The 25,491-nt window shown below is 47.4% G+C and overlaps 1 protein-coding gene across 5 annotated transcripts in view; it reads left to right on the top strand.

The window, feature by feature from the left end:
- Positions 1–25,491, top strand: part of slc12a7b (solute carrier family 12 member 7b) — a 132,950-nt gene that overhangs the window by 102,120 nt on the left and 5,339 nt on the right. For 3 of the 5 annotated variants that reach the window (XM_075452122.1, XM_075452123.1, XM_075452124.1), the window contains exons 18-22: positions 14,220–14,415; positions 15,357–15,526; positions 16,472–16,603; positions 16,970–17,077; positions 17,424–17,540. In XM_075452122.1, coding sequence (XP_075308237.1) covers positions 14,220–14,415; positions 15,357–15,526; positions 16,472–16,603; positions 16,970–17,077; positions 17,424–17,540 — 723 coding nt within the window. The remainder of the gene's footprint in view (positions 1–14,219; positions 14,416–15,356; positions 15,527–16,471; positions 16,604–16,969; positions 17,078–17,423; positions 17,541–25,491) is intronic. The other 2 variants (XM_075452125.1, XM_075452126.1) reach the window with 1 other exon arrangement.

Genomic DNA, 25,491 nt, shown 5'->3' on the forward strand with positions numbered 1-25,491 from the left:
GCAGAGAGAGGGGGAATAACACGCAGCAAAGGGCCGTCTGATGCGGGATTCGAACCGGGGCCAGCAGCAGCGAGGACTATAGCCTCTTGTTCATGGGGCATCTGCTGTACCCACTACGCCACAGACCGCCCCCAATGTCAGATCTTTAAGTAACAAATCATTCTTGATAAATAGTTTTATTTCCTCTCACAATCTTGATTTTATGTTTTTAACTGAGACATGGCTCGAAAAAACACAGCACATGTAGTCCTGATTGAGTCTAGTCCACCTCACTTTAATTTGGTGTCTGAAACACGAGAAAACCAGAGGGGTGGGGGTGTTTGTGCCATGTTCAGGGACAATATACCCACCCACAAGTTGTCATTTAGGGTTTTTTCATCATTTGAGTATGTGTCATTCTAAATGGAGATAAAACAATCTTCCATACTTTATATCACCATTTACAAACCACCACAGAATTGTTTTATTGATGATTTTACTAAACTACTTTCAATTGTGTGCACTGCTTTTGACTGTTCAGTCATAACAGGGGACTTGAATGTGCACGTGGATGTAGCGCATAACAAGCAAGCTAAATAGCTCACTGCTGTCCTTGAAATGTTTGGTCTAACTCAGCATGTGACTGAGCCCACCCACAGCAGGGGGCACACTCTAGATGTGCTCATTTCAAGGGGTGTTGTTATTTCAAACGTGGATGTCGTCGATGTTGCTTTATCTGCTCATTTCTGTGTTTTCTTCGACCTGTCTGTTATACCCAAACCAGCAGCTGGGTCTGCAGTTGTTCGGGGAAGACTCATAAATGACAGCACAGGGACACAGTTTATGGAAATGATTAGGTTGGAGAACACCCTGTGTTCTGATGTTGATGATCTGTTGAACTCTTACACATCAAGTCTCACATCAATGTTTTGGATACCATTGCTCCTGTCAAGGTTAGAATGGTTAAAGGTAGGCAAAGGGCGCCATGGAGGAAAGAAGAGTCGGTCAGGGCACAGAAAAGGGAGTGCCGGAGAGCCGAGTCAAAGCTCCAGGTTCATTATGAGACTTACAAAGAAAAGCTGTGTGTGTTCAACCAGACTTTGCGTAGAACAAGGGAGAGTTATTTTTCTGAAATCATCAAAAACTGCAGTAACAACTCTCGTGTCCTGTTTGCTACAGTAAACAGATTAACAAACCCTCCAGTTTCACTGCCTTTAGAACTCATTTCTACATCCAAGTGTAATGAATTTGCAATATTCTTTAAAGACAACGTTCAAGGCATTAAAAATGCAATAATTTCCACAACACAAATAACTACTCTGCAGCCAGCTAGACATTTAGAGCTGACACATTTCACACCTGTTACTGACAAAACAATCGAAGAGATCATCTGCAGTCTGAGTTCATCAACGTGCTGCCTTGATGAGTTGCCCACTAGATTCCTAAAGTCTGTGCTGAGCAGTTTGTTACCACAACTCGCTCATCTAGTTAACATCTCACTCCAGACTGGAACATTTCCAAAGGCCTTAAAAACTGCTGTCATTAAGCCTCTTCTAAAGAAGAGCAATCTTGATGCCACAGTATTGAACAACTACAGGCCCATATCACACCTGCCATTCTTAGGCAAAGTCCTAGAAAAAGTTGTATACAGCTTAACAGCATAACAGCTTAGTGACTTTCTCCTGTCTAACAATGCTTTTGATATTTTCCAATCAGGCTTTAGGCCCCACCACAGCACTGAGACTGCTCTGATCAAGGTGACAAATGACATCCGCCTAAACACAGATGCAAGTAAAGTCACAGTCTTAGTTCTGCTGGACCTGAGTGCTGCCTTTGACACAGTTGACCATGCAATCTTATTACAGAGGTTAGAAGACTGGGTGGGAATCTCTGGTAGTGCTTTAAACCGAATGGTAATTTGGTAACTGTGTCTCAGACCAAATGGCTATGACCTGTGGGGTTCCCCAGGGGTAAATCCTGGGACCCCTATTGTTCAATCTGTACATGCTTCCACTACGCCAGCTAATACGCAGCTATAATGTGTCCTACCACAACTATGCAGATGACACTCAGATCTACGTGTCACTGACGGCAGGAGAACACGGGCCTGTAGATACATTGTGTCACTGGATGGAACAAATCAGTGTGTGGATGCAAAACTATTTTCTCCAGCTAAACTCAGACAAAACTGAAATCATTGTCTGTGGCCCACAGAAACAAAGAGAAAGTGTTATCAGTCACCTTGAGACTCTCTCTCTAAAACCTAATAATCAAGTTAGAAATCTCGGGGTAATATTGGACTCAGACCTGAACTTTAACAGCCACATTAAATCAGTAACATCAGCAGCTTTTTACCATCTAAAAAACATTGCCAGAATCAAAGGAATAGTGTCTAAACCAGACTTAGAAAGAGTAATCCATGCGTTTGTCTCCAGCAGGTTAGACTGCTGTAACGGCCTGCTCACTGGGCTCTTAACGGGCTGTAAGACAGCTGCAGTACATCCAGAATGCTGCTGCTCGAGTCCTGACTAGAACCAGGAAATACCACCATATTAGTCCAGTGCTCAGGTCTCTGCACTGGCTTCCTGTCGCTCAGAGAATAGACTTTAACACAGCTCTGCTTGTGTACAAGTCTCTTCATGGTCAAGCACCAAGGTACATCTCTGCCATGTTAGAGCCATATGAACCAACTCGGGCTCTGAGAACCTCAGGGAGGGGTCTCCTGCTGGGGCCCAGAGTCAGGACTAAACAAGGTGAGGCTGCGTTTCAGTTTTATGCTCCTAACATCTGGAACAGTCTTCCAGAAGATGGGAGACAGGCCTTAACTCTGACAATGTTTAAATCCAGGCTGAAAATAGTTCTGTTTAGCTGTGCATATGACACCTGAAAGTGTTTTATCTGCACTCCATCCATCCATCCATCCATCCATCCATTATCTTCCGCTGGTCCGGGGATCGGGTCGCGGGGGCAGCAGCTTGAGCAAAGAGACCCAGACGTCCCTGTCCCCGGCCACTTCCTCCAGCTCTTCTGGGGGGACCCCGAGGTGTTCCCAGGCCAGCCGAGAGACATAGTCTCTCCAACGTGTCCTGGGTCTTCCCCGGGGCCTCCTCCCAGTGGGACGGGCCCGGAACACCTCACCGGGGAGGCGTCCAGGAGGCATTCTCACCAGATGCCCGAGCCACCTCATCTGACTCCTCTCGATGCGGAGGAGCAGCGGTTCTACTCCGAGCCCCTCCCGGATGACCGAGCTTCTCACCCTATTTCTAAGGGAGAGCCCAGACACCCTGCGGAGGAAACTCATTTCGGCCGCTTGTATTCGCGATCTCGTTCTTTCGGTCACTACCCACAGCTCGTGACCATAGGTGAGGGTAGGAACGTAGATCCATCCATCCATCCATTATCTTCCGCTGGTCCGGGGATCGGGTCGCGGGGGCAGCAGCTTGAGCAAAGAGACCCAGACGTCCCTGTCCCCGGCCACTTCCTCCAGCTCTTCTGGGGGGACCCCGAGGCGTTCCCAGGCCAGCCGAGAGACATAGTCTCTCCAACGTGTCCTGGGTCTTCCCCGGGGCCTCCTCCCAGTGGGACGGGCCCGGAACACCTCACCGGGGAGGCGTCCAGGAGGCATTCTCACCAGATGCCCGAGCCACCTCATCTGACTCCTCTCGATGCGGAGGAGCAGCGGTTCTACTCCGAGCCCCTCCCGGATGACCGAGCTTCTCACCCTATCTCTAAGGGAGAGCCCAGCCACCCTGCGGAGGAAACTCATTTCGGCCGCTTGTATTCGCGATCTCGTTCTTTCGGTCACTACCCACAGCTCGTGACCATAGGTGAGGGTAGGAACATAGATTGACCGGTAAATCGAGAGCTTCGCCTTCTGGCTCAGCTCCTTCTTCACCACGACGGGCCGATGCAGAGCCCGCATCACTGCAGACGCCGCACCGATCCGTCTGTCAATCTCCTGTTCCATTCGTCCCTCACTCGTGAACAAGACCCCGAGATACTTGAACTCCTCCACTTGGGGAAGGATCTCATTCCCGACCCGGAGAGAGCATTCCACCCTTTTCCGGCCGAAGACCATGGTCTCAGATTTGGAGGTGCTGATGGTCATCCCAGCCGCTTCACACTCGGCTGCGAACCGCTCCAGTGAGAGCTGAAGGTCACGGCCTGACGACGCCAACAGAACCAAATCGTCCGCAAAAAGCAGAGACCCGACTCTGAGGTCGCCAAACCGGACCCCCTCAACGCCCTGGCTGCGCCTAGAAATTCTGTCCATAAAAATTATGAACAGAATCGGTGACAAAGGGCAGCCCTGACGGAGTCCAACCCTCACAGGAAACATGTCCGACTTACTGCCGGCAATGCGGACCAAACTCTGACACCGGTCATACAGGGACCGAACAGCCCATATCAAGGAGTCCGGCACTCCATACTCCCGGAGCACCCCCCACAAGAGTCCCCGAGGGACACGGTCGAACGCCTTCTCCAAGTCCACAAAACACATGTAGACCGGTTGGGCGAACTCCCATGCACCCTCCAGGATCCTGCGGAGGGTATAGAGCTGGTCCACTGTTCCACGGCCAGGACGAAAACCACACTGCACCTCCTGGATCCGAGATTCGACTATCCGGCGGATCCTCCTCTCCAGTACCCCCGAAAAGACCTTACCAGGGAGGCTGAGGAGTGTGATCCCCCTATAGTTGGAACACACCCTCCGGTCCCCCTTTTTAAAGAGGGGGACCACCACCCCGATCTGCCAGTCCAGAGGCACTGCCCCCGATGTCCACGCGATGCTGCAGAGACGTGTCAACCAAGACAGCCCCACAACATCCAGAGCCCTGAGGAACTCAGGACGGACCTCATCCACTCCCGGGGCCTTGCCACCGAGGAGTTTTTTGACCACCTCGGCAACCTCAGCCCCAGAAATGGGAGGTCCCACGTCCGAGCTCCCCAACTCTGCTTCCTCATCGGAAGGCGTGTCGGTAGGATTGAGGAGGCCCTTGAAGTATTCCCCCCACCGACTCACGACGTCCCTAGTTGAAGTCAGCAGAGCCCCGCCCTCACCATACACGGTGTTGACGGTGCACCGCTTCCCCCCCCTGAGCCGCCGGATGGTGGACCAGAATCTCCTCGAGGCCGTCCGGAAATCGTTCTCCATGGCCTCCCCGAACTCCTCCCAAGCCCGAGTTTTTGCCTCAGCAACCGCCGAGGCTGCGTTCCGCTTGGCCTGTCGGTACCCATCAGCTGCTTCCAGAGTCCCACTGGCCAAAAAGGCCCGATAGGACTCCTTCTTCAGCTTGACGGCCTCCCTCACCACTGGGGTCCACCAGCGGGTTCGGGGATTGCCGCCACGACAGGCACCGACCACCTTGCGGCCACAGCTCCGGTCGGCCGCCTCAACAATGGAGGCACGGAACATGGCCCATTCGGGCTCAATGTCCCCCACCTCCCCCGGGACATGGTTGAAGCTCTGCCGGAGGTGGGAGTTGAAACTCCTCCTTACAGGGGATTCCGCCAGCCGTTCCCAGCAGACCCTCACAATACGTTTGGGCCTGCCAGGTCTGACCGGCTTCTTCACCCACCAGCGGAGCCAACTCACCACCAGGTGGTGATCAGTTGACAGCTCCGCCCCTCTCTTCACCCGAGTGTCCAGGACATACGGCCGCAAGTCCGACGATACGACTACAAAGTCGATCATCGAGCTGCGGCCTAGGGTGTCCTGGTGCCAAGTGCACATATGGACACCCTTATGCCTGAACATGGTGTTCGTTATGGACAATCCGTGACGAGCACAGAAGTCCAACAACAAAACACCACTCTGATTCAGATCGGGGGGGCCGTTCCTCCCAATCACGCCCCTCCAGGTCTCACTGTCATTGCCCACGTGAGCATTGAAGTCCCCCAGCAGGACGAGGGAGTCTCCCGGAGGAGCACTCTCCAGTGCCTCCTCCAGGGACTCCAAAAAGGGTGGGTACTCTGAACTGCCGTTCGGTGCATAAGCACAAACAACAGTCAGGACCCGTCCCCCCACCCTAAGGCGGAGGGAGGCTACCCTCTCGTCTACCGGGGTGAACCCCAATGTACAGGCGCACAGCCGGGGGGCAATAAGTATGCCCACACCTGCTCTACGCCTCTCACCGCGGGCAACTCCAGAGTGGAAGAGAGTCCAACCCCTCTCGAGGAGGCTGGTTCCGGAGCCCAAGCCATGCGTCGAGGTGAGTCCGACTATATCTAGCCGGAACCGCTCAGCCTCGCGCACCAGCTCAGGCTCCTTCCCCAGCAGAGAGGTGACGTTCCACGTCCCAAGAGCCAGCTTCAGTAGCCGAGGATCAGACCGCCAAGGTCCCTGCCTTCGGCTGCCGCCCAGCTCACACTGCACCCGACCCCCATGGCCCCTCCCACGGGTGGTGAGCCCGTAGGAAGGGGGACCCGTGTCGTTTCTTCGGGCTGTGCCCGACCGAGCCCCACGGGCACAGACCCGGCCACCAGGCGCTCGCCGGCGGGCCCCACCCCTGGGCCTGGCTCCAGGGGGAGGCCCCGGTGACCCGCGTCCGGGCAAGGGAACACGGCGTCCAAAAGTATCACTCATCATAAGGGTTCTTGTGAGCTGTTCTTTGTACGTACGTACAAACGTAGATTGACCGGTAAATCGAGAGCTTCGCCTTCTGGCTCAGCTCCTTCTTCACCACGACGGGCCGGTGCAGAGCCCGCATCACTGCAGATGCCGCACCAATCCGTCTGTCAATCTCCTGTTCCATTCGTCCCTCACTCGTGAACAAGACCCCGAGATACTTGAACTCCTCCACTTGGGGAAGGATCTCATTCCCGACCCGAAGAGAGCATTCCACCCTTTTCCGGCCGAAGACCATGGTCTCAGATTTATCTGCACTCTTCACGTTTAAATTAATTAATGATTATTTTTTATGTTTTTATGGAATGATTTTATTGCCTTCTTGTGATTTTATGTAGCTGTAAAGCACTTTAAATTACCTTGTGTAAGAATTGTGCTCTACAAATAAAATGGCCTTGCCTTGCCTAATCTTGTACACATCTCAGATTGTACAGACTTCTAACTGCTGAATTAATTAGTATGAATAGTCTGTCAGGATACCAGGGAGATACCAGTGCTTGAACTATTTGAGCAATGATGGTATCTTTTCCAGTAAGATATATTCTATCAACATCAGCAAGTTGCACAGCTGTAGCACTCCAGTTGCAGGCTTATCATAACTATCAGTACATACATATGTGAACATATATGTTCAATGACACTGTTAAAATTGACTTTGTTAAATGCTGTACTTTGCCACGATGGACACGATATATGACCTTAAGTGATCCAGGAATAGGGAGACAAAACAATTAGCCTGGGAAAGCAGGTGCAAGATTCACACACACATTATTTGGCTTATTCAGAGAATATTACGAAGCATGTTGAACCTACTCATGTCCAATCATACTCGGTCGAGTCTGAGTCCAACCTATGTGAAATAATGAGGCATATAAATACAAAATGTTACCGGAAATCGGGGCTCGGTCTGACAGATTTCCTGCGAGAGGTCTGTCGTACTGGGTCCAGCGCTGATATACTTAATTTGTTTCCACCAATAAAGACTTTATTTAACTTGAGATTACTCTGGTTTGTTCTTGAGCTTCCAATGAAAGAATCGAGCTAACAGTTTGGTGGGGAGTCCAGTGAGCAGGGCATTGCAATAGTCAATGCGGGATGTGACAAATGAATGAACCAGGATTTCAGTGCTGGATTGGGTCAGTGATGGGCGGAGTCTGGAGATGTTGTGGAAGGTGGAAGGATGCGGTCCGGGTGGTATTTTGAATGTGGGGTGCAAATGAAAGGGTGCGGTCCAAAATAAGGCTCTTGACTTGGGGTGAAAAGGGTACAGGAAATCCGTCGATGATGATGGTTGGAACTGGGTTGTGATGTGATTTGGTGAGGATGGATTTGGAGCAGATGAGCAGGGCCTCGGTTTTATTGCGGTTTAGTTTTAGGAAGTTCCTGCTCATCCAGCTCCATCCGGAGCTCCCAGATCATCTTCAAGTGCAGATGATGAGGGAGGTGGGAGGGATGGCGGCGGTGGGTTTGGAGGAGATGTAGACCTGTGTGTCGTCAGCGTAGCAGTGAAAATGGACCCCATGGTGACGGAGGAGTGTGCCCAGGGGGAGAAGGTAGATGATGAACAGAAGTGGACCCAAGACTGACCCCTGGGGGACACCCAGTGAAACACCGGAACACCCAGACTTGTGGTTCCTTAGTTGCACGAATTGTTGGCGGTGAGTGAGGTATAATGTGAACCAGGAGAGTGCAGCACCAGTGATCCCAATGCCAGCCAGGCGGTCCAGGAGCAGAGGGTGGGAGATGGTGTCGAACGCTGCACTGAGGTCGAGGAGGATGAGAATGGTGAGTGGTCCGGAGTCAGCTGCACGGAGGAGGTCGTTGGTGATTTTGACCAGGGATGTTTCAGTGCTGTGTTCTGGACGGAAGCCAGATTGGAAGGGTTCGTGGAGGTTGTTTGTGTCGAGGTGGGACTGTAGTTGTGCTGCAACCACCCTTTCGAGTGTCTTGGAGATTAAGGGGAGGTTGGAGATGGGCCGGTAGTGGTTAAGGACAGCTGGGTCAGCACTGGGTTTTTTTCAGGATGGGTGTGATGGCAGCCAGTTTGAGAGTGGGGAGTACAATACCAGTGGTGAGGGAGGACTTAATTATTGGTGATCATGGGGGAAATGGACGGCAGACGGGCTTTGACAAGCGAGGTGGGAAGAGGATCAAGCTGACAGGTGGTGGTTTTGGCTTTATTGATGTATTCCGAGATGGTGTGTTCTGATGCTGGGGTGAAGTCAGAGAGGGAGCTGATGAGAGGTTGTCCAGTGGTGATCATCCAGGGTGGATCTTTTGGGGAGGTGCAGGATGAGGCCAGTTGTTGGTGAATAGTGTTGATTTTGGAGCTGAAGAAGTCCAAGAAGGCCGTACACTGATCGGTGGAGATGTCAGGAGGGAGGGTTTTAGGCGGTTGGAGCCAGCGTCTGACAGTTGAGAAGAGGACTCTGTTGTTACCTGTACCAGTGTTGATGAGGTTGGAGTAGTATGAAGATTTGGCAGTGGTGAGGGCATCCTTGTAGTGAGAGGTGGTCTGAGTACATCTGGCTGTGTGTAGTGAGTCCAGTCCTTTTGTAGAGTCGCTCCAATCGACGGCCGGTGGCTTTGAGCTGGCGAAGCTCAGGGGTGAACCAGGGAGCAGTGTGGGTAAATGAGACTGAGCGTTTTTTCAGGGGGGCCAGGGTGGTGAGAGAAAAGGAGAGGCAGTTGTTATAGTGAGTCACCAGGTCAGCCGGGGAGGATTCTGGGTGAGGGCTGGGGTAAGAGCTGATGAGGGTGGAGAGATCTGTGGTGTCGATGTGTTTGATGTTTCTGAAGAAGATGGTCCGTTGTTCTTTGGCTTTGTGTAGTTGGGTGTGAATGCTAAAAAGTACAGCTTAGTGGTCGGAAATGGGGAAATCGGTGGCATTAAGGTTAGTGGGAGTGATGTCAGTACAGCAGATTAAGTCCAGTATATGACCTTTGTTATGGGTTGGGAGGTTGACATGTTGTGTAATAGCAAGACAGTCCAGGAGTGATGGGAAGTCTTTAGCAAAGATACTAGATGGGTTGTCAATGTGGATATTGAAATCGCCGAGGAGGATAACAGTGGGGGACATTGCACATACAGATGTTAATAGTAATGAGAATTCAGTGAGGAAGACAGCAGAGGGTTTTGGTGGTCTGTAGATAGTCACAATGATAGTGGGTTTGGGGCCTTTGAGTTTTATAGCTAAACATTCAAAAGAGGAGTTATGGGGGATTGTGACAGCAGTGACTTTGATGTTATCGCGGTGAAGGAGAGCAAGACTACCCCCCCTTCTAGTAGCACGGGCTTTACTAATAAAAGAAAAACCAGACGGGACAGTGGCGTTGAGATGGGAGAAGTCATGTGGTTTTTGCCAGGTCTCAGTGAGGCATAGAATGTCTAGGTTGTGGTCAACAATAAAGTCGGTGATCAACAGAGCCTTGCTACTGAGGGATCTGATATTCAACAGACAGAATTTCAGACAGGTGAGTAGTATGTAATTGGTTGCTTTGAGCAGCGGGGACAGTACACGGTGATTTTGGCGGAGGGCAGGGCTACTCAACGTGTACTCTGTGGCCGCCATGGCAACGCGTACAGTGCGTGGAAGGGGGTGGAGCCTAGTGGACCAGAAGGAGCGAATGTTTGTATTGCTGTTGTGTTGAGTGTAGTGAAAGTTCCGTCCAGAGCCTCGGTGGATGTATCTTGGTCATTTGAGAATGTAGTGATGGGATACAAGCTGGGGTGGGGGGGTCCTTGAGAAGGTCCAGAGATGTAACATCTCCGCTGCCGAGTAACGGAGCGGCGTCTTCAATGCAGTCAGATTAACCTCTGCTTTTCACCAGTTCCTCACAAGTTTCTCACTCACTCCAAACTTTCTTTCTGCTGCTCGATTACCGTTTTCGGCTGCATATTTTACTACCTGCAGTTTGTAATCTGCAGAATAGGATTTTCTTTCTCAGTTGTCTTCAAGTTACTGTTTCAGTGGTACAGTAGAGTAGAGTGTACTTTATTGTCCCCAGGGGGAAATTTGTCTTGGGCTTCCAACAATCACTGCATAACATACAGCACTCACACACTCAGTATACAACATAAACATAGAAAAACATTAAAAACATAGAACATAAGACTGTGCAGCGCATGTCTATCTATCATTGAGCATTCTTATGGCAGACGGGATAAAGGAGTTCTTATATTTGTTGAGTCTGCAGTTCAATGTCCTAAAACGTCTACCTGAGGGTAGCAGAGTGAATTCATTGTGCAGAATGTGTGTGGGGTCCTCTAGAATCTTCAGTGCCTCCCTGAGTACTGACTTTTCATAGATGGACTGCATATATCCCTGATCTTGGTGACCAACAATCTTCAGTGCAGTTTTAACCAGACGCCCCAACTTGGTTTTTAACTGAACAGTCAGATTACCATACCACGTTTGCACACCATACTGTATCACACTTTCTAAGATCATTTGAAAAAATAAAAACAGAAGCCTATTATTAACACCATACAGCCTTAGTCGTCTTAAAAAGTACATCCTCTGTTGGAGCTTGGTACAGAGGCTCTCAATATGGACTTGCCATGTTAGTGAACTGTCCATGAAGACACCCAGGTATTTATATGAGGGGACCTGACATATGGGGATGTTATGGATGTGTACTGCATTTGTGTTGGAAACTACTCTTGGGTCAAATATCATTTCCTGAGTTTTTTTCACATTGACAACAAGATGATGGGCATCACACCAGTCAACAAACTGTTCTATCTCCGAATGGTATGGTGCTGTTTCCTGATCCTTATGTAGTAGCCCCAGGATTGCAGTGTCATCTGAGAACTTGACAATGTAGTTGTGTGGGTGAGTACTCACACACTCATTTGTGTAGATAGTGAAGAGGACGGGAGAACTCACACAACCTTGAGGAGCCCCTGTGCTTATGCACTTAGTTTGTGAGGCTGCATTGTGGACTCTGACATACTGCGTCCTATTTGTTAAAAAGGAATAGTACCACTTTATGATAAAAGAGCTAACACCCATGTTCTTTAGTGTCTCTAGTAGTAAAAATGGCTGAATTGTATTAAAAGCTGAGCTAAAATCGATAAAAAGTAAACGAGCGTAGGCCTTTGGGTTCTCCAGATGTTTCAGTACAAGATGGGTGATGCTGCTTACAGCATCATTTGTACTACGCTGATGCTTATAGGAAAACTGCCATGGGTCTAGTTTTGGGTTGACCTCGGTTTTTAAAAGGGAAACCATATATTTTTCAAAGCATTTCATGACTATAGACGTCAATGCAATTGGTCTAAAATCATTGTTTTCTGTGGGGCAGGGCTTTTTGGGGACCGGTGTAATAGCTGCCTTTTTCCAAAGCGCTGGTACAGTGTGGGAGTCAATAGACCGCTGAAAAATCGGACACCAGGCTGGAGTGAGCTCCTCTGCACAGGATTTTAGGAGGCGGGCGGATATCCCATCTGGCCCCATGGCCTTTCTAGTGCACACCTTCTTAAATAAGGACTGTATTTTTGGACAGTCTACCTCGTGGACATTAGTCTCATTATTTAAAGAACTTAAAACAAGCATACATTCATTATTAAAATCATGAGTTTCAAATCTGAGATAAAAATTGTTCAATTCGTCTGCCTTGCTGTGGTCGTCAGATGTGCTTATGTCAACTTTACTTGGGCGCATGTTTACAGTACTTTTCATTGCATCCCAAAGTTTCCTGGAGTTCATGTTTACAAATTGGGTTTCTATTATGTCCCTTTGACGGTTCCTGGCTTGCCTTAGTAGTTGATTGAGTTCCCTTTGTATAATTTTCAGTTCCAACTTGTCTTTCTTCCTGAAAGCTGCAGTTTTTAATGTCTTTAGTTATGTAGGGCTTATTGTTTGGGTAGACCACAACTTGTTTTTTATGAAGAACGCTGTCCACACAATAGTTAATATAGTCAGTGATTGTATCTGTGGTCACATTTATATCTGTGTCGTGGAAGACTTCCCAGTCTGTGCATAAAAAGCAGCCTTTGAGGGATTCTATCCCTTCCTCTGTCCACAGGGTTACAGTTTTCACCTGAGGCTTGCTTCGTTTTAACATAGTTTTATATGTTGGAATTAAATGAACGACATTGTGATCCGAGTTTGCCAGGGGAGGTTTAGGCTTGGCGATGTAAGCATTGTTGATGTTACCGTAGCACTTATCGAGAGTTCTATTTTCGCGTGTGCTACACTTGACATACTGCTCAAACCCAGGGAGCATAAGCTCTAATTTGCAATGGTTAAAGTCTCCCATAATAAATACAGGAGCGCCTGGAGAACGTTGTAGTTCGTTGTGTACACAATCCGCGATGTGAGTAGCAGCTCGTGCTGCGTTTCCACTTGGGGGTACATAGACAACGCACACAGACACACTGCCAAACTCCCTTGGTAGATGGAAAGGCCTGAAGTGCAAGTGCAAAAGTTCCACGTCAGGAGAGCAAGACGATTGCCTAACTGTGTATTGTTTGCACCAGCTGTTACTCACATACATCGCCATGCCACCTCCTCTGCGTTTCCCGGATTCTTCTGTCCTGTCTGCCCGTATTAGCGAAAATCCTTCAATGTCAACCAAAGAGTTTTGTATGTCTCGGTGGAGCCAAGTCTCCGTGATGGCCAGCAGGCTCGCGGTGCGGTACTCAAAGCATGTCTTGGTGTTAACCCGAAGCTCGTCCATCTTGGCCCGGAGAGATCTCGCTTTGCAGAGAATCATAGAAGGCAGGGGAGGCCGATTGCCTCTCCTCAGCAGGCGCTGCCGCACTCCACCGCGCCTGCCCCGCTTCCTGGGCCGCGCTCGCGTTGGCTGTAGTCTCACGCACTCCGGTAGATCCACCACGGGGGGGAGTCCAGCTGATCGCAGCGCCAGCAGTGCGTCTCTGGTGTAGGAGATAGGTGGTTGGGCCTCCTTGGCCCCGACGTGAGTTTGGCAGGGAGTCCAAAGTCCAGCGATAATTAGGACGAGGTACAAATAGTGGATTATTTTTGCCATGTCTCACGTTCTGCAGCACACACTCACCAATCGCGCACATAAAAAATAAACGCAAACGCACGTACAAAGACAGACTAAATGACGAAAGACGGTGCAGTGAAGGCAAGCCCGGGTCGCAAGCAGAGCAGCGCCACCGTGATAGTGTACAGGAGCAGCAGATAGTTGTCACAAGCCTACAGTGTTCTCTCGCGGCTGTAGATAGCAATGTTTACTCCTTGGTTCATGTCAGTCAGTATGAATTAACATTTAAAAACATGTTAAATTATTTATATTTTGATATAAATTTATAAATTTGACCTGACTATAAGTCGCAGGACCAGCCAAACTATGAAAAAAAGTGCGACTTATAGTCCAGAAAATACGTTATGTTGATTTGTTGTGTTTTACATTAAGATCTGTGTTGATTGAGATTGTTTTTCTTTCGTCTATTTATTATCATTATTGGGTTGTTTTTCTTCTTGTCATCGACTATATGTTGTTTATTTTTTAAAGTCTTGCTTATTTGTCTGTTTTTGTCTTTAAATTGAAGGTACATGGAATTTACATTAGTCGTCAGTCCTTCAAAACTCCAACAAATGGTCTGTCTTCTGTTGCTTTTCTGTCTTTTTTTCCTTAGAACATCAAGTCTTCCATGTCTGCCGAGCGCACCAAAGGTTTCTGTCATGTTGTGGTGTCTTCAAACCTCAGAGATGGAATCTCCCACCTCATCCAGTCTGCAGGTTTAGGGGGTATGAAGCACAACTCAGTCCTGATGGCCTGGCCGGGAACTTGGAAACAATCCAATGACCCGCAGTCATGGAGAAGCTTTATAGGTAAAGTGTAGGATGAGTATCTATGGATGAGTGCATTTCATTTGCCAGTTCATTAGGTACATTTTGGTAGCATTAAATATTATATTAATATAATTGTACTATGTGCTACCTACCTAATATGTTCTAAATTCTAATTTGTAGAATCGGGATACACCCCCTCAGTATGACTTCACCTTTGAAACTTATATGATTAAAAACTGAACATATTCTTCCTGAAAGGATGTTGCATTGCATTTTTGAATTTCCCCGACTGGGGGATGAATAAAGTATTTTTTTTATTCTATTCTATTTCTATTGTTGGTCTGTTCTACTGTTGTATGCTGCTTTAGTTTCGGACATGTTGCATTGATTTAACAAGTGCACTCACAGAAGTACAAAATCATAGCTTATTGTTATAAAATAAGCTGTGACCCAGTTCAAAAGGTGGTACAAAAACATGGTTTTCACAGGATACAGGGAGGATAAAGGGCTTTGACCATCACCAGTGTTTTCACAGATCATTTCTTTACTTGTTTATTTACATTGATTTTCTTGATCTTTATATGTACATATGTATATTCATGACGTGCTGGTACGTACACATACACATAAACAACTGATGATTGTTAATTATTGAGAAAGGAGAAGGACAATGATTAAATAAGCATATGCTTCTTCCTACTACCTTTCTGAAATGTTATGTTAACAATTTATTTTTTTTGTCGTTTTGACTTTTGATTTGTTCTTTTTTTTCCTTTTTTTGGTTGTTTTTCTCATGTTTGAAATAATGCCTTCATTCATTCATTTATTCATTCATTCAAAATATATCAGAAGTCATCTAAATGTAGTTGAAGTAATTATCAGATGTAGTGTGCATATTTTTAATGTTATGGGACATGGCAGCTCGGTGATTTTTCCAGAGCCCTGTTTCTCATATGTACTCTGTTCTTCTGTCCATCCAGAGACAATTCGTGAAACAACCGCAGCCCATCTGGCCTTACTTGTGGCTAAGAATATAGACAGTTTCCCCACCAACCAGGACCGGCTTGGGGAGGGAACTATTGATGTGTGGTGGGTGGTTCACGATGGAGGCCTGTTGATGCTGCTGCCTTTCCTGCTGCGACAGCACAAGGTTGGTTGATGTATTTGGATCAATCACTGCCAATCTCTGAAACCTTCTTAAGCTCTTGCATAACAGGATTCATGGTTGAATTGAAGGAAGGATGAACAGGACCCAAATGCAGGACTACCAGGATGACGTGGTGAAGACGGGCAGATAAGATGAACAAAGGATTTATTTACCTAACTTAAAGCGCTGCTGGAGCAGATAAGCGAAACTATAAACTGAAGGTTACAAGAACTAAACAAAAGAGAAAGAAACAAACTGACTGAAAGACCGACAGGCTGACTTAACTGACCAACACAGTAACCACAAGCAAGGCAAGAGAACCACAGGATCACAGTGACAATACAAGACCATGACCTCACAAATAACTGAAGTGACTGAAGAGCACTTAATAGGAGACAGGTGTGAACTGAGATCAAGGGATAAGACCAAGATAACGGAGGGGAACTTGCATCTAGGGTAAATCACAAGAACAGGGGAAGTTCAACTAAACCAAAGACTGAATTAACTAGAAACTAAATTAAAGATATGTGGAACACAAATTCAAGAGGAAGGTGAACATGAACACATGATGATACTAAGGACTTGGTAAAAAGCTAGAAACTAAACAAGACACAAACAGAATGCAAACCCTAAAGACAAAGAACCAGAATACAACAGAATCTTATGTTGAATAATGAAGACTAACAAAATACAGAACAGGAATTGAACCAAAACGGTAAATAGAGACTAAACCAAGGCACTACAAATATCTAAACCAAAGAATAGAAGAACTAAGGTACCAAACTACAGAGAAAACCAAAACACAAAAACCCACAGATCATGGCAGTGCTTTTGCATTACTTTCTTCACATACAAGCTCAGAATCCTTTTAAATCCTTGTTTTTTGCTTTAACTCACTCATCCATATGTTTATTTCACAATAACCAGGTCCTTTCTTGCTTCCTACAGGTGTGGAGGAAATGTAAGATGCGTATCTTCACTGTTGCCCAGATGGATGACAACAGCATCCAAATGAAAAAAGATCTCCAGATGTTCCTTTATCATCTGCGACTGGATGCTGAGGTGGAAGTAGTGGAGATGGTGAGATTTTGATTGATAGATTTAGCACCACATTGCAATATGTACATGTCGCAACACAAGCCTAAAAATCTTCCAAATATTGTACGTTTCAGGGAGAATAATCATCTCAGAACTCGCTGCAGACATCCTGTGGATGTCTGTTGAGTCACAAAAGGCACACAGATACCTCTGTATTTTTGGCAAATTATCTTTGTGCAGTAAGAGCTGGATTAAATCTTAAAGAGTGAGGAGCTCAGTGATTACATATTGATGATTATGGGAAGCAGAAAACCAACAAATGTTTGTGAAAGCTTTAACGTTTTACTGGTAGGAAGTTGGTTTTGTCAAATGTTGTAAGTTACAGTTTGTGTTTCCTCTTTTTTGTAGCATGATAATGACATCTCAGCCTTCACCTATGAGAAGACCCTGGTTATGGAGCAGAGGTCTCAAATGCTGAAACAGATGCAACTTTCCAGGACTGAGAGGGAGAGAGAGGTAAAACACTTAGTCTGACTGTGACACTGCACTCTGATACTCCTCTTAATGAAGCCATACAAACACCAAGATGGTTTAAAAGGCACTGAATGCATTTTAATATCTTGATAGTGCCATTATGCATGAAGACTGGGTACTGGTAGGCATATCACCACCATACATTTCACATCAGGTTTTTATGACATACATATATGTTTAAGGGAAATACAAGTATGGGTGATAAATGAATAATTAACAGCTGACATAGTTTAATGACAATGTAATTTAAAAATTTTAAGGTCATATACTGAGCTATATGACAACTGGCCCCTTTCCCTGTTCATCCAACACATGCCACATTGCTCAGATTCAGAGTATCACTGATGAATCGCGTAGCTCAATCCGGAGGAAGAACCAGGGCGCTACAGAGAGCTCGAACCTCAGCCGGCAGTCCTCACCGATGGAGGACACTCAGGAGGACGAGGTAGCTGGTTTTGTCTACCCACTGTCCCTCACTATTAGATTCTCAGGGCCGTCTTCACAAAGCTCCATCTTTGGCTACAGTTGTCACGTTCTTTATCAACCTCGTGGTTTTGAATCTCTAATAGGAAAATTTACCTTACTTCTATATTTACCAAATGCCAAAAATATATGCAAGTGGACAGTGATCAGTTATCCTTAAATATGGACAGGTTACGATGCTTTGACTAATTATTATAAAACACTGATTGGGAAAGGGCGTTGTAGGAGTGACTATACTGGTGTGTACTATAATTAGAAATATTTTAGGTTGTCGTAGAGTTATAGAGACATTGATCTTTGTAATGAAATAAACTTTAAATGCTGCTTTGATATGATCAACAGAACCAGAGGGTAACTGTGCTGATCAAGTGTTGCTTTATGAACATGTTGGAAAAGGCTTTGTTGTTGTTTGCTGTTATTTTAAAAGTTCTCCATAGATGTCTCAAGAAATAGTTGAAAGTCTAATATTTTCTCAATTGCTGAAGACCTGATGTTGCAAAAAGGTTTATATTTTAGCACTCCATATGATGCCTTTGTTAAAACAGAACTCCAAACAGTGTTTCTGGTGTCACATCAAGGGTCACACCTCCTGTAAAGAGAAGAAAAACAATTCCATGAATAATCCATTGAGCTTTGTAACCTGCTTAGTGTTGGTTTATCCATGTCCATGTGATGTACTAGCTCTATTCAAAGGTACTAAGATAATGTGTTACCATGTTTACAAAGCCTTTGCTGCTCTTGTTCAGCTCTATCTAGTCTCAACCAGGTGTTCAACCACAGAGTACACCAGTATGAAGCCTTAGTTAGCCCAGAACTACAGACCAGTTACAGACTGCAAGCTAGTTAACATTGGGAAGTATAAAAAGTGCCCAGGGAAGTAACCGTATAAATATCCCTGGTGCATCAGTCCAGATGGCATCCATATTGAACATCTGACAGAAAATCCACAAGTCCAGATTGGCCAAAGAGTAGTGCTTCTTACTATATGGTCATTGACAGTGTGCTTTGTGAACACCAGCCCGCTGCATCCTGAAACTGCTGCCCAGTCTCCCATGACCTCCATCACCCCCTACCCCCACTACCTTAAAATTGTGAGAGGAGAGAGTAGACGGTATTGTCACAGAACCCTGACAAAAGTGCATGTACCTTGTATTACCTGGGCTTGTCATAAATCTGGTCCTGTAGGTCAATGTAAGTAGGTAAAAAACATTTTTCAGTTTGTTTACAACGTGGCCTTCTTGTGGTGCCACTCCTTTCGGAGTAATTTTTGCCCAGATGTGCTTAAAGGGGAAGTTCGTTTTTTTTTTTTTTAAACCTGGACCTTATTTCTGGCATAAAATACGTTCATCTACTCACCGATAAGTTTGGTAAAAATTGGCGTGACTGAACGCGTACTATTGCACTGTTAACTCAGAGTTTTCATTCAGTCATTCATTGGTCTTAAAGTATTGGTGAAATAAAGACAGATAATGCCTTGTTTAGAGGCTGTATTGTCAATGCCCTGTTCACTCCCGTTATATGGATATACGTGGATCTCGAGAGATCGGACGCCGATTTTTACCAAACTTATCGGTGAGTCGATGAAGGTATTTTATGCCAGAAATAAGGTCCAGGTTTAAAAAAAAAAAAAAAAACGAACTTCCCCTTTAATTCTGTTACTTGTGTCAGGAAGATACTGTCTTCTCTCTCTTTTTGTTTACCCCTGCCCTGTCGCCCTGAAATCGTTCTGTTCAGTCACAGTTTTTAGTGACACTAACAGCTCTTCTTCAGAATGACTTCTTGTTTATGGCATAGACTCACATCCATACGTTAGATCACAAGACACTTTAGATGTATCCCAACAGGTGCTTGTCAGTACAATATTTATTCTCATCATTTGTTCTTGACTGGAGTTATGTAACCAAAGACATTGTACAGTGTGTGCACAATTATTCGGCAAGTGTGTATTTTGACCATGACATCATTTTCATACATATTTTCTAACTCCAAGCTGTATAAACTTGAATGCTTATTTGATTTAACCATAGCAGGTGATGTGTCTAAGGAGATCAACACCCTATTTCAAGGTGTGCATAATTATTAGGCAGCTTCTTTTCCTCAGGCAAAATTGGCCCAAAAAAGAGATTTAACTGACCCTGAAAAGTCCAAATGTGTTAAGTCTCTCAGAGGGATGCAGCACTCTTGAAACTGCTAAGACATTGGGGTGTTATCACAGAACCATGAAATGTTTTGTTGCAAATCATCAACAGTGTTGTAAAAAAAAAACATGTTGAGGAAAAAAAAGACTCAAACTAACTGCCAAAGATTTAAGAAGAATCAAACATGAAGCTACCAGGAGCCCATTGTCCTCCAGTACTGTCATATTCCAGATCTGCAACCTACCTGGAGTACCCAGAAGTACAAGCTGTGTTCAGTGCTCAGAGACATGGCCAAGGTAAGGAAGGCTAAAACCCGACCCTGTTGAACAAGACACATGAGTTGAAATATTAAGACTTGGCCAAGAAATATCTGAAGACAGAGGTTTTATGGACTGATGAGATGAGAGTAACTCTTGACAGACCAGATGGATGGGCCCGTGGTTGGATCAATAACGGGCACAGAGCTCCACTTCAAATCAGATGCCATCACGGTGGAGGGGGGTACTGGTATGGGCTGGTATTACTAAAGATGAGCCAGTTGGACCTTTTTGGGTTGAAGTGGTCTCAAAATCAACTCCTAGACCTACTGGCAGTTTTACGAAAACACTTACTTCAAGCACTGGCACAGAAAAAAGTCTGCATCTTTCAAAATGACCATGAATTTTATAAAGGACAATGCTCCATTGCATGCATCAAAGTACTCCACTGCGTGGCTAGCCAGTAAAGGCCTCAAAGATTGAAGAATAATGACATGGCCCCCTTCCTCACCAGTCCTAAACCCTATTGAGGACTTATGGGCCCTTCTTAAACTGGAGATGTACAGTGAAGGAAAACAGTACACCTCTCTGAACAGTGTCCGGGAGGCTGCAAACTAGCACAGTTTTTAATTATGGGTCTATTACTATTGTGTTGGACTATTATTATTCTCACGTTTCCGTCACGAATTTCGGCGCTACTAGTCCTGCACGGTTGGTCCAACCGGGATAAAAAGCAAATCCCTGCGTGTCCAGCGATCAGGAATAGTGTAATTATATTTTTCTCTCTCATTACTCGAGCGGAGTCCTGGAAAATTGGGAAAATTTTGGCCCTATGTAAATGCATTGAAATATGTATAATGGGACAAAAACAGCCCCATTTGGAGGCCTCATAACTCAGCCATACGGCATCACAGAGACGACATTCCAAGTTTAAACGGGGCAGGAAAGACTCTTTAACTGAACTAAGTTTTAGGAAAAATCAGGACTCCTCTCACTCTCCTGTCCTGGGGTCTCACACTCTATTTTGACTTGCTTGAAATTAATACCAAAATCACTCAAACAAACGCCTCTCACGTCCAAAATGTCTGCTTTGCCTAGACAAATTGTACTGAAAAATGTAGGTATTTTTGTCCTCTTTCACCCAAAGTCAGCATCATTGGGCTTGGCCTCACGGTTTTCTCTCAAATCACCACTCGGGCTCCATTGCCATAAACTGCCATAAAAAAATACCGTACATAGGAGCAGAATAAAAATGACACCAGTGGCATCTCCCGTCCCTTCTGGCGCTCACGGTTAAAAAGAATGTTCAGATATGAGTTATACTTTTCCAACAGCGACCGTTTGTTCGAGGCATACATATCAGTATTGAACACCAAGGTCGTCTGTCAGTTGGTCCATAGTGAGGGCGCTCCTGTCCTCTGACCTTACACAGCTGTCTCTATAGCAACTAATCACACAGCTCATACTGCTTATGAGGGCAGAGCCAAGATGGCTGACCTGTTAGAACAGGTTTATGCCAGCCACTGTGTTATGTCAGCTCCCAATACAGGAGCGGGCACAATATGGGTCCAAGTGACTGGGAGACCTTGGTCACAATACAATAAAACTTTAATGGGACAGCCTCTTTCTTTCAGCGGGCAGTAGCTCCATTGGCAACCATCAAAATTTCCTCAGAAATGTTCTAGTTTTTTTTGTTTTTTTTACATCCATTGTCTCCAGCCAATCAGTTTCTATCTGTAGCTTGTATTCACATCTATTTTTGATTCCACTCACCTGGTTCCTTCCTGACTATGTCTATGACTACCATTGGAAACGATGAATTATTAATATAAATTATACCACTGGAAAAATCACACCGTCCATCCATCCATCCATCATCTTCCGCTGGTCCGGGGATCGGGTCGCGGGGGCAGCAGCTTGAGCAAAGAGACCCAGACGTCCCTGTCCCCGGCCACTTCCTCCAGCTCTTCTGGGGGGACCCCGAGGCGTTCCCAGGCCAGCCGAGAGACATAGTCTCTCCAACGTGTCCTGGGTCTTCCCCGGGGCCTCCTCCCAGTGGGACGGGCCCGGAACACCTCACCGGGGAGGCGTCCAGGAGGCATTCTCACTAGATGCCCGAGCCACCTCATCTGACTCCTCTCGATGCGGAGGAGCAGCGGTTCTACTCCGAGCCCCTCCCGGATGACCGAGCTTCTCACCCTATCTCTAAGGGAGAGCCCAGACACCCTGAGGAGGAAACTCATTTCGGCCGCTTGTATTCGCGATCTCGTTCTTTCGGTCACTACCCACAGCTCGTGACCATAGGTGAGGATAGGAACATAGATTGACCGGTAAATCGAGAGCTTCGCCTTCTGGCTCAGCTCCTTCTTCACCACGACGGGCCGGTGCAGAGCCCGCATCACTGCAGACGCCGCACCGATCCGTCTGTCAATCTCCTGCTCCATTCGTCCCTCACTCGTGAACAAGACCCCGAGATACTTGAACTCCTCCACTTGGGGAAGGATCTCATTCCCGACCCGGAGAGGGCATTCCACCCTTTTCCGGCCGAGGACCATGGTCTCGGATTTGGAGGTGCTGATTCTCATCCCAGCCGCTTCACACTCGGCTGCGAACCGCTCCAGTGAGCGCTGAAGGTCACGGCCTGAGGACGCCAACCGAACCAAATCGTCCACAAAAAGCAGAGACCCGATTCTGAGGTCGCCAAACCGGACCCCCTCAACGCCCTGGCTGCGCCTAGAAATTCTGTCCATAAAAATTATGAACAGAATCGGTGACAAAGGGCAGCCCTGACGGAGTCCAACCCTCACAGGAAACATGTCCGACTTACTGCCGGCAATGCGGACCAAACTCTGACACCGGTCATACAGGGACCAAACAGCCTGTATCAAAGAGTCCGGCACTCCACACTCCCGGAGCACCCCCCACAAGAGTCCCCGAGGGACACGGTCGAACGCCTTCTCCAAGTCCACAAAACACATGTAGACCGGTTGGGCGAACTCCCATGCACCCTCCAGGATCCTGCGGAGGGTATAGAGCTGGTCCACTGTTCCACGGCCAGGACGAAAACCACACTGCACCTCCTGGATCCGAGATTCGACTATCCGGCGGATCCTCCTCTCCAGTACCCCCGAATAGACCTTACCAGGGAGGCTGAGGAGTGTGATCCCCCTATAGTTGGAACACACCCTCCGGTCCCCCTTTTTAAAGAGGGGGACCACCACCCCAATCTGCCAGTCCAGAGACACTGCCCCCGATGTCCACGCGATGCTGCAGAGGCGTGTCAACCAAGACAGCCCCACAACATCCAGAGCCTTGAGGAACTCAGGACGGACCTCATCCACCCCCGGGGCCTTGCCACCGAGGAGTTTTTTGACCACCTCGGCGACCTCAGCCCCAGAGATGGGAGGTCCCACGTCGGAGCTCCCCAACTCTGCTTCCTCATCGGAAGGCGTGTCGGTAGGATTGAGGAGGCCCTCGAAGTATTCCCCCCACCGACTCACGACGTCCCTAGTAGAAGTCAGCAGAGCCCCGCCCTCACCATACACGGTGTTGACGGTGCACCGCTTCCCCCCCCTGAGCCGCCGGATGGCGGACCAGAATCTCCTCGAGGCCGTCCGGAAGTCGTTCTCCATGGCCTCCCCGAACTCCTCCCAAGCCCGAGTTTTTGCCTCAGCAACCGCCGAGGCTGCGTTCCGCTTGGCCTGTCGGTACCCATCAGCTGCTTCCAGAGTCCCACTGGCCAAAAAGGCCCGATAGGACTCCTTCTTCAGCTTGACGGCTTCCCTCACCACTGGTATCCACCAGCGGGTTCGGGGATTGCCGCCACGACAGGACCCGTCCCCCCACCTTAAGGCGGAGGGAGGCTACCCTCTCGTCTACCGGGGTGAACCCCAATGTACAGGCGCACAGCCGGGGGGCAATAAGTATGCCCACACCTGCTCTACGCCTCTCACCGCGGGCAACTCCAGAGTGGAAGAGAGTCCACCCCCTCTCGAGGAGGCTGGTTCCGGAGCCCAAGCCATGTGTCGAGGCGAGTCCGACTATATCTAGCCGGAACCGCTCAGCCTCGCGCACCAGCTCAGGCTCCTTCCCCAGCAGAGAGGTGACGTTCCACGTCCCAAGAGCCAGCTTCAGTAGCCGAGGATCAGACCGCCAAGGTCCCCGCCTTCGGCTGCCGCCCAGCTCACACTGCACCCGACCCCCATGGCCCCTCCCACGGGTGGTGAGCCCGTAGGAAGGGGGACCCGTGCCGTTTCTTCGGGCTGTGCCCGACCGAGCCCCACGGGCACAGACCCGGCCACCAGGCGCCCGCCGGCGGGCCCCACCCCTGGGCCTGGCTCCAGGGGGGGGCCCCGGTGACCCGCGTCCGGGCGAAGGAACACGGTATCCAAAAATATTACTCATCATAGGGGTTTTGTGAGCTGTTCTTTGTCTGGTCCCTCATCTAGGATCTGTTTGCCATGGGTGACCCTACCAGGGGCTTAAAGCCCCAGACAACATAGCTCCCAGACTCATTGGGGCACGCAAACCCCCCCACCACGGTAAGGTGACAGCTCACGGGGAGGAAAAAAAAATCACACAATTCTCTGAATCCCTCAGCATCTCTGATTCTTTTTAACTATTTAGACACATGATTTCTGAATAGTGCCAGGAGGATTAAATCAAGACAATGTTCAGGAATCCCCTTTCACACGTGGCAAAAAATACGAGATTATTAGTATTAGTATTAGATTAATAGAAAAGAATAGAAAAATACTAATAATCTTTAGCACAATTAGCTTTTTCTGATTTACATTTTTGAAGGATCTGAATGTAGTGTATGGGGCTTCATGTGTGAGTCAGAGAAGATAAGGATGAGGTTAGAACTTGTTTCAGTCTGTGATGAATAACATAACAGGGATGAACACGCTGAGCACTAAAGTAAATGTCTGCAGAATATAAACACGTTTCATTAGTTTTATTACAGGAATCCAGCACAGTTCCAGTCTCCTCTGATTTACACAGAGCAGAGGGAGAAAGGATCACCATCGGATTCTTTTCATGAATTTAAACCTGAATGTCAGCAACTTCCCCAACAGAACCAGAGAGCTGCTCAGTTACTACTGACTGAGCAACAATGAAGCTTACTCTGCATCTGTCTGTTTCTCTGAGTAGTAAAATCTAATCTGATCTCTGTTCTTGGCCCTCCTCGTACACTTTCTCACTTTCTCCCACTTCCTCCTGTAGCATTGTCTGGTCTTCTCACTACATCTGCCATAAAGATTTTCTTTTCTTCTTGCAACTTTACTAATTATAGCGAGTGTGTTTGTTCTAGTTGCTGGTGCGTTAGGTGGTAGCATATTGGAAAATTGGAAAGCAAAGTTGTGAAGTGCAGTATCTCTGAGCCCGGACACTCGCTGGGTAGTTTCAGGCACACACACTTTTGTCAGTTCTCAAATGAGACACTTAGGTTGTCTTCTTTCTGATATGTGAGTCTTCTTCTTAAACCCTTGTTTTTCACATTTTGTGTCAGTCACTT

This window comes from Odontesthes bonariensis, chromosome 20, assembly GCF_027942865.1.
Source record: "Odontesthes bonariensis isolate fOdoBon6 chromosome 20, fOdoBon6.hap1, whole genome shotgun sequence".
Taxonomy (NCBI): domain Eukaryota; kingdom Metazoa; phylum Chordata; class Actinopteri; order Atheriniformes; family Atherinopsidae; genus Odontesthes; species Odontesthes bonariensis.